This window comes from Gavialis gangeticus, unplaced genomic scaffold (assembly GCF_001723915.1).
Source record: "Gavialis gangeticus isolate Ggan-Ray unplaced genomic scaffold, GavGan_comp1, whole genome shotgun sequence".
In the NCBI taxonomy this organism is placed as follows: domain Eukaryota; kingdom Metazoa; phylum Chordata; order Crocodylia; family Gavialidae; genus Gavialis; species Gavialis gangeticus.
This window is the reverse complement of record NW_017729033.1, coordinates 103,717,453-103,726,899: the sequence shown is the minus strand read 5'-3', so window position 1 is coordinate 103,726,899 and position 9,447 is coordinate 103,717,453. Positions and strand designations below refer to the sequence as shown.

The following is a 9,447-nucleotide window of genomic DNA, read 5'->3' as shown; positions in this document are numbered from 1 at the left end:
GATCCTTGAGCCTTTGAACATCTCCCCACTTATTTGCTCTGGATTCCAGAAATACCAGTCACTGACAAAATACCACAAATTAAAAAAAATGAATCCAGCGAGAGAAAATATAGTTTTAGAATTATTTTAACAACCCATATTAATGTTACTCTGTGGACCTACAGTATCAGAGAGCGCCATGCCACCATGCTGCCCACATCTACTTATAACATATGCGTATTCTATATATATTCTACATACCACATATATATGCACATGTGTATGGAACTAATATATCTATCTATCTTATTAGTGCTTTAGAGCACTAGGAGAGGTTAATTATCTGCTGATTCTTTCGTAGCTTAAACAGACAGATATAGATATGTAAGAGTACAGGGAAGCTATATGTTGGCAACATATCACCCCAAGGGCTTCTTGAGGGTTATTTTTTTTATATCTTCGTATATACACATGCTATTTTCCTTTCTTAGCTTTCATATATCTCTAGATCAAGACAAAAAAGATATATCAAGATATCCTGATTTATGCAGACAGAGAAGCTAAGAAAGGGGGGGGAAAAGAAAGAGTGCATGTGTGTGTAAACAAAAAAATCTCAAAGGCTGTTTATACACATGCTCCAAGAGTGAGTGGGCAGGCGGGAAGGAGGTACTTTAATTAGAGCGGCTCCTAGAACTGGTCTAATTAAAGCTCCTGGACTGTCTTGTATATCAGTGTCCCCATGCTTAAAAATGGTAGTGGGGGCATTTTAACCAAAGCTTGTCAAATAAGCTTCAACTAAAGCGCTCCACTGCCATTTTTCAGTGCACAGGGACACAGATATACAACATGCTGGAGCTCAGTAATTACCATGCTCGAGCAGACTTCATTAATCAAGTCTGTTTTGATGCGCTGTAATTACAGTGCATCTGAGCAGCCTCGCTGCTCATATATAGGTGCCAAAGAAGCCCTTGGGCAAAATGTTGCCAACACACCTAAGAGTAAGGGGAAACTTCTACATACAAATATATAAGTAGATATATCATCAAGAAATACCTATATCTGTCTATGCTAAGAAAGAATCAGCAGATAATTAGCCTCTCTTAGTGCTTCAAAACCTCCAAACCATTCGTTATCAACCTCAGAAACAACAGCCATGTCTGTTCTCCAGCAAAGCCGGACTGCGCTCCCTTCAAGAGGGAGAACTCTGGGGCATGCCCAGAGTCTCAGCTCTCTACTCTGTAGCACCCACAGTACCTACCTCAAAAAGCATCAGGAAGCTAATTTGGTAAAACCACCAGAGTTTTGCATCCAGGAAAGGCACCCTACCCACCCTAGAATAATCTAAACACAGAACAGCAAAGATCTCTTGGGCACTATCTTGCACTACCATGTGGCTAACACAGCAAGGTGAGACACAACACCCTGCGGCGTGCAGCCGCCTCAGAGCCCAGGCACGAGCAGCAGGCACTTTTACAGCTCTGCTACAGCCCACAGCAGATAATCCACAGCCGCCTCCAGACACGCGCAAAGCTGACACCTCTTACCAGATCCTCTGTACGGGTTACAGGCCCCTGTCGCGAGCAGCACCGCCTCTGCCACAAGGCTCCTGGAGTCAGAGAGAACAGAACAAGCCCAGCTCCGCGATCACGGCCTTCAGCTAGCGCGGCGGCAACTGCCGGGCCGGGCCCCGGGCCGCCCGTGGCCGAGGGGCCAGTTCCCACCCGCAGGCAATGCGCTAGGAGCAACCTCAGGCGACACATGGGGAGCGCCAGGCCGCCCAGGGCCTACGCCCGCCGCTTCTACTCTCACCTGCGCTGGGCACCAGGCTCCGGCAGAGCCACCCCCACCTCCGCGGCGCCGCAGCCACAAGACCTGCCATTTTCTTCGTTCCACCAGGCGCCCTTTACCACTTCCGCTTCCGGGGACCTCATAAGCACATACGCAAATACCTTTCCCCCTCTTTCCGGCTCCAGGAACTGGAGGACTTGAACTACGCGGCTCTTTGTTTCCCGCCCCGCCATCCAATCGCGGAGCAGCGCGGCTCGGTAGCCAATAGCAACGCGAGCAGCGTGTCCTTCCTCCTGCCCCGTCGCGTCATCTACAAGTCTGGGGCGGAAGTGACGTTGCTGGGCTGAGCTCAGCCAGAAACAGCCTCTTCTCTTCTCTTCCCCGCACCATCCGCATCATGAGGATACCACTGCCTCCTGGCTGATCCAGTTCCTCCTCCTGCCGGGCCGGGCTATGCAGCGGGCATGGAGGGTACGGGCCCCGCGGTGCGGAGGCGGCGCCTCCTCCCCGCCTGCCCCCAAGAGGCCGAGCCCCGGGGGCAGCTGCGCCAGCCCCGAGGTACCGGCTCCTCTCCCTCACCAGCGGTCCGCGGGGGGAGGGGTGGCCGTTGGGAAGGTTGGAGCTGCGTGAGGCCCATTGAGCGGGGGGCTGGTTCTGGCATGCTGGGGGGGGAGGCTTCGGCCCCAAATTACCGTGTTTGTTGAAAAACAAATATGCAAATAAGCATGCAACTAAGACTTACTTACTTTCTGTGGATGACTGGAAATCGTGAGTGACTGAGACCTGGGTCAACAAAGCAGAAGGGTTTCTTTATTTCTAGGCAAGCAGTTGCAAGAAAGTGCTGACAGCAAAGCTGGAAGTTGGTTATGACTCTCTGGGAGTGACTTGAGTGTTGCATCAGCTGCATCAGTTAGCTATTATAAAAATTATCATATATTTTGAATACTTGTACTGTTATTGATTGTACAAGGGTGGAAATTATTGTACAAATATGATAGTTATTGTACACCTGGCAACATTGGCCTGCCCCTTCTGCCAGCAGAGGAGGCTCTGGAGCCTGCTCAGCTGGAGAATCCCAGGCTTCAGCCCCCCCTCAGTGCCAATCCCAACACCTCCTGCTGAGACCCTGGCCGCACGGCTCCTCACACCTGTTCATTTATGCATTCCCAGGGCCTCCTGGTTGGCTTCCTCCTGCCCCTGGCTAAGCTCAGGAAGGAGGTTATGGCCGTGAGGACCCCCCAGGGGACTGCAGGGCTGCTTTCCTGTCCCTATTTGCTCAGAGATGGGAGCAGATGCTTTGCAGGGCCGTGCCTGTTGGCTCCTTGTACTCCAGGTCCAGTGGGCACTGTTGGGCAGGCTCTGCTTAGTGTCCCCCCTTGGTGCACTCCTTATAAACCTGTGACCCTTACTCCTTTCCCTGTTTTACTTTTATTTGTTCCAAGGACTCAATTGTTTCATCTGCAGTGGTCTCCTTAAGGAGGGCTTCTAATTTTACTTGGTGGGCCTAGGCCTACGCTTCCCCAGTGACATAACAAATAGACCTGTGTCACAAGGTGTCCACTGGCTCCTTGGACTCATTTGAGGGCCAGTGGGCACTGTCCAACATGCTCTGCCTTGTGTCCCCCCTTGGTGCACTCATTGTGAACCTGTGACCTTCACTTCAGTGCCTGCTTTGTTCCTTTATTGTTCCAAAAAATCAGTTGACACGTATCCAATAGCTCCCCTCTATTAACAGTCAGGGCTAATTTGCTTTGTGGGCCTAAGACCCATGTCCCCAACATGTGTCAAATAGGCCTGTGTCTCACAGTGGCAGAAAGTGGATGTTGAAAGGGGGAGTGAAATGGGTATGACCAGGGTTTTTTTTTCCCCACTATTCCTCTTCCTCTTGTAGCCTGAAGCATTTAAGGCAGGGGTGGGCAAAATGCAGTCTGTGGGCCAGATGCAGCCTGCCAGGCCATTCTGTCCAGCCCACAGAGCCCTGCCAAAATTGAGAAAATTAATATTTATCTGCCCCTGGCTGCCTGTCATGTGTCCCTCAATGGCTTGCCAAAACTCGGTAAACAGCCCTCCGCCTGAAATAATTGCCCACCCCTGATTTAAGGTCTGGTTTCAGAGGCTGAATCTTTAACTCCCGTAGAATACAAGTTGCATTTTACTAGTACAGCAAATTGAAACATATATGGACATATGTATATGTGCATACATAAAAAATTATCTTTATTCTAACGTCTACACACGCATCCTACAATATTAACTCAGATAACTATGTAGCACTAGTATAAGAATCAGTGTCTAGGCCAGGGCTCACTGACTGATCCCTTTGAAAGTCACAGTGCTTTTGCAAATCCACCCTTCATTTGTCAAAGCACAGAGTTAAATTACTAACAAAATTGTAGCGTGTTGCATCTTGGGTTGCATGTACTAAAACACACTTTAAATTGTGAATCAACCTTACATCTGCCATGGCATAATCACAAATTTACTACTTTTTTGCAGTATAATAATGACAGCGAAGAGGACATGTTTGGGAACTATGACAGCTTTTCTGGAAATGATTCTTTACTAGCTCAAGTTGATGACCTGGAGCAAAAATACATGCAATCTGTTGATTTTGCTTTGCACCCAGAAAATCTGGAAAACAAAGCTATTGTAGAACCTGCATCAGGGAAGTTTCACATGCAGCACTCCAAAAGCAAGGAGCTCGTGTTTTCTACCACAGAAAATATTAATGGTTTCAGAGTGAAAGAAGAAGATAATTTCTGGAGCAGTCCAAATGAACAAGAAGAAAGGACTCAAGAACTGGGGGATTTTATTTTAGATGATTTGCCATGCTCACAGCCGCTATATTTCAAGGAAGTGGATGCTTCTACAAAACAAGCAAATGCAAATGCTGGTAACAATCACATGAATTCTGGTCTTGGCAGAAACTTGAATCAGTCATTTTGTCACAATGATGTAGAGCATAGCAAAACAAATAATGAGCCATCCCCAAACATCACAACTGATTTGAATAAAAGAAAGTGTCTCAAAGATCACCTCAAAAGTGCTATGGCTGGAAATGCTAAGGCTCAGTCTCCACAGATTTCTAAAACTAAGCAGCTCAAAGAAGCTATTCTGTCTGAAGAGCTGTGTGTTGCCAAAGAAACAATTGAAGCTTTCTCTGTTGATCTTGGTCCTTTTTATGGTTTACCCAGTAAAGTTAAAGATCTTTTTGTACAGTTCCGTGGGATTGAAAAGCTCTATGGTAAAATTAGTGGTTTTATTTTTTTGTAAATGAGCTGCTTGTTATTGGATAAGGGTGGATATAATGTTTCCAGTTTTCAATTTAACCTTTTAATTGTGTTTGTGGAAACCAGATATTTCTGTGCTCTAGGAAAAGGCTCCTAAATAAAAAGGTGGAATTAGTTAAACTTCTAAAGGAAACCCCTTCAATAATGTAGCTTTAAAAAGTGGAAGAGTAAGAAACTTAAGCTTACACTTAAAAAATTTAAAAGAAAATAGAAGTTATACTGCATGATAATCAGGGATCTGGCTTTTCTGTTTCCCATGGAAAAACGGAGAAAACCACAGATTGCCTGTTTTTATCAGAGAAAACATGGATTTCGCTTTCTAGCAGAGAAATCTGCGGATTCTCCACTTTTACAAAGAGCTCTTGCCGGCTGGCACAGCTCCAGCCTACAAGAGCTGATTGCAGAAAGGGCAGGAAACCCCAACCCTACCTGGAGGGGGAAGGGTGGGGCCTGAGCCTCTGAGTCAGCCAAGGCTGGGCTCAGGTTCAGGCTCCCCCTTGGCTCTTTGCCCCTGGATGCTAGAGGTAAGTGGGGCTTGGGGGTTGTGGGGCAGGGCTGGGGAAGGTGGCTGGGGGCTGAGGGAGGGGGGACTGCTGCCAGCCCCAGGCAGCACACCGCAGTCAAGAGCAGAGCTGGGGGGGTGAGGGCAGGGGTGTCCCTCTGCAGGGGACTTTGCAGGCAAGCAATGCAGGGTGCAGCATGGTGGTGCCTGCTGTGTGCAGGCTGCACACATGCCACCTTCTCCTGGGAGTGGGCACAGGGACACACTCCCCGCCTTCTTGATCTACCCCCCCAGCACCTTCCCTTTCCTCCGCCCTGCCACACCCCTTCCCCCCACACACACTTACCTGCTGGGGTGGGTGTCAGTGTCTGTGTGTGCATCTGTGTGTGTGGATCTGGGGGGCAGTTGTGAGGGAGTGAGGGGCATCGGGAGGGCTGAGGAGGCTGTTGGGAGTGCAGGTACCAGCAGCACTGGGGGGACCTGTGGAGGGCCTGTAATTTTTATCACGAATTCTGGGTTTTTAATCAGAGAAAACTAGGATCCCTGGTGATAATGGATGCAGTAAATCACCACAAGAAATTTGAAGGAAACCTCATTCAAGTAATTTTAACTCAGTTTCATCCACCCCAAGCGTTTCATGTTCCTTAAAGTTGTGACAACTTAAAAACATGATTTCAGTTTAAAACTTTAGGGGGTCACTATTGGATTGCTATTTCTTACTTGATGTTTTTCTGAATGTTTTTTTCTGATGTTTGCATATGTGTGTTAGAATGGCTGAATATCGTTGTAGTTTTTTAAAGCAATGTTATTTCTATTCAGGTAAGTACAATTTTAATTTAATCAGCTGATAACCAGTATAGAAATAGTTAAACTATCCTTATTCAGAGGTGTGCCAGATGTAGTTGCTCTGGTGTGAAAATATTGTAACATTCTCTGTGTGTATCACCAGGTTTGGTTTTGCCACTTTTTTTGAAGTAGTAGTATTTACACACTTGCATTCAGTATATTCTTCAAGACATTCTGTTGTTAGTTCGGTTGTTTTATTTTTGAGATATATATGTGGTTCAGTGTAAGATTGTCTCCTAGTTTTTTAATGGTGTGCAAGTAATGATATATTGACAGAAAACTGGGAAGTCTGGAAAGCTGTTAGGGAAGCATTATCTTACTTTTGAATGCATTTTAAGTAGAACCTACATTTTTAATTCAGTGTTGATAGACCACAATGATCTCAAATATCTTTTGCTTGAATTACAGTTTGAAATTTGAACTTTAAATTCAGTTTAAGCAGTAGGCTTTGTTTGAAGCTTCCTTTGTTTTCAGAGAGATTTTGTAAAGACTGTTTGTGACATTCTGGATTTCAAAAAGTCTTGTGTGCTTGGCATCTGTGCATCATTAACTTTGAGTTAATTACTAGAATATAGCAGTACTGGATTAATGTGAAAGTTTATAATGCTGTTGTCTGCAGCTGCAACCATTCCAAGGCCTGTACAGTATGATAACTCTTGTGTTCAAGTATTGAACACAAAATTTAAAACTTACTTGGAGTTTTTAGTTCAAGTTTTTTTCCAGATGTTAGGAGCCAAAACATGAGGGAGCTACTTCATATAATGTATGCATCATTGTTACTGTGCAGGATTATCCTGCTCTCATTTCTAGTTATCTCAAACAGTTCACCAAAGTCTATCATGTTTGGCTTTGTATATGGCAGACAAATTTAGTATTCTCTAAACTACAAAAAACTGCTAAAATAGGTTGATGATATATAATAGCATTTGCCTCAGTGAAGCAGAGGCATTAAGTTATCGATAGATTAAATCATAAGCAAAGATGTTACTTTATTGAAGTGTTCTTCCAGCAAGCATGAGCCATATACTAGAGGTTTAAGGGCTTTAGTTAAAACCACTGGGTGTGATCTTAGAATAGAAACTTACAACAGTTGCTTGTTTGGCCACTATGCTATATATTTCCGGTTTAGGCAATGTCTGAGTGTTCCAGTTTCTCTTAAAAATTAATATTATGTGACGGTAACTTGGTTAGATGTGCAAGGGCATTTATTTGACACATGACCGGTTTCTGTGTGAGGTAAAGGAATGCAAATATCACTCTTCATATGTTGTCAGTAGTACACTTCCTGTTCTGAAGCTTCTTTCATTTGTTTAAAATGGTGGATTCTGTCATCTTGCATGAAACTGTTTTTAATAGCTTCTGAAAGTGTTCAATCATGTGGACCTTCTGGGTAGTAGGATGTTATTGTACAGCAGTGACCCTCAACCAGGGTGCTGTGAAATTCTTTTAGTGTTCTATGGGGTGCCAAACAATGTTAGCACTATTAGGTGTACAAACGGCTACACATGATTCACAAGATAAACCCAGAAGTTTCAAATAGGATTCCTGTGTGTCAAAAACATTCTGTCCTCTTGTGGTCTTTCTGAATTCTTCGCAGCAAAATTGCACTATTATTTTTCTGTAGTCGAGAAATGAGTGAAAGCTAAGAGCTGGCATTTTCCAAAGGGGTGTCTTACGTCTAAAATGGTTGAGAACCACTCTTGTATAGACTACCTGAAGAATGGAGCTTTCTGTGTGATTAGCCAGGGGCATATTGAAATATTTTGTTTTGTGATTTTTTTGACAAGGAAAAAGATTTGGTAGGCTGAATCATCAGTTCTTTTTGGAGCTCTATTGAAAATCCTCTGACAAATTCATCTATTCATATCCTTCACCAATACAGAAAACATCTTAATTCTTCATAAGCATATATATTAAGGCAGTTAGAGGAAAAGAGAACACAAAATAACTCATTTATTTTCATTTTACAGAGTGGCAGCACACTTGTTTAACATTAGAATCTCTGCAACGAAGAAAGAATTTAATATATTCATTGCCAACCAGTGGTGGAAAAACACTTGTAGCTGAAATTTTAATTCTTCAAGAATTACTCTGCAGGCAAAAAGATGTTTTAATGATTCTGCCTTATGTGGCTATTGTCCAGGAAAAGGTGTGGAAACTGTTCTTGATTTTGTTTATTTGTACTCTGCATTGCAACTTTGTACATTTTTTTTTTTTACCAGTAATGTTGGAAAACTATTTCAAGCCTCAAATTAAGCCATGCAAAAGTTCTAACACAAACATGTTTGCATTAAGGCTGTGCGAAGCTTCGGGTGCTGATTCAATTCAAAGGAGATTCAGCCCAATTCAGCAGCTGAATCTCCAAATCTGAATCAAATTGGGAGACCAAAAAAAAGGTCCAAATCGATTCGGAAAAGATTCAGCAATTTGGACAGTGTCCATTCACCACCACAGGAAACTGGACCTGGGCTCTGTGCTGGTAAGTAGGCGGCGGTGGCCCGGGCTTCATGCCAGTAAGTGGGGGTGGGGCCTGGAGGAGCTGGGAGGAGACCACGGGGGGCCCATGCCAGGCCCCATCCCTTGTTTGCTCCCCCAGCCCCATCAATGGCTGCCCTGTCTGGCCCCAGTGTCATAGTTTCATAGTTAGTAGGGTCAGAAGGGACCTGAGCAGATCATTGAATCCGACCCCCTGCCGTGGCAGGAAAGAGTACTGGGGTAGAACGACCCCAGCAAGGTATTCATCTAGCCTCTGCTTAAAGACCCCCAGGGTAGGAGCCAGCACCACTTCTCTTGGAAGTTGGTTCCAGATCCTAACTGCCCTGACAGTGAAGTAGCGCCTCCTGATAGCTAGCCTAAATCTACCCTCTGCCAGCTTGTGACCATTATTCCTAGTCACTCCTGGTAGTGCTTGGGGGAACAGGGACTCCCCCAATGCCTGCTGGTCCCCTCTGACTAGTTTGTAACAGGCCACTAGATCCCCCCTCAGCCTTCTCTTGTGGAGGCTGAACAGGTTCAGGTCCCGTAGCCTCTCCTCATAGGGCC

General features: G+C 45.1%; 2 protein-coding genes across 6 annotated transcripts in view; one reads left to right on the top strand and one right to left on the bottom strand.

Annotated features, from left to right (window-relative positions):
* Positions 1-1,899, bottom strand: part of MRPS18C (mitochondrial ribosomal protein S18C) — a 6,963-nt gene extending 5,064 nt beyond the window's left edge. The window contains exons 1-2 of one of the 2 annotated variants that reach the window (XM_019525953.1): positions 1,789-1,899; positions 1,524-1,585 (exon numbers count right to left, since the gene is read on the bottom strand). In XM_019525953.1, the coding sequence (XP_019381498.1) occupies positions 1,524-1,585; positions 1,789-1,858 (132 nt within the window). In that variant the 5' untranslated portion in view covers positions 1,859-1,899. Of the gene's footprint in view, positions 1-1,523 lie in introns of both variants that reach the window. The other variant, XM_019525952.1, reaches the window with a different exon arrangement.
* Positions 1,900-2,146: 247 nt separating this feature from the next.
* Positions 2,147-9,447, top strand: part of HELQ (helicase, POLQ-like) — a 37,051-nt gene continuing 29,750 nt past the window's right edge. For 2 of the 4 annotated variants that reach the window (XM_019525949.1, XM_019525947.1), the window contains exons 1-3: positions 2,147-2,325; positions 4,264-5,011; positions 8,376-8,554. In XM_019525949.1, the coding sequence (XP_019381494.1) occupies positions 2,221-2,325; positions 4,264-5,011; positions 8,376-8,554 (1,032 nt within the window). In that variant the 5' untranslated portion in view covers positions 2,147-2,220. The remainder of the gene's footprint in view (positions 2,326-4,263; positions 5,012-8,375; positions 8,555-9,447) is intronic. The other 2 variants (XM_019525948.1, XM_019525946.1) reach the window with 1 other exon arrangement.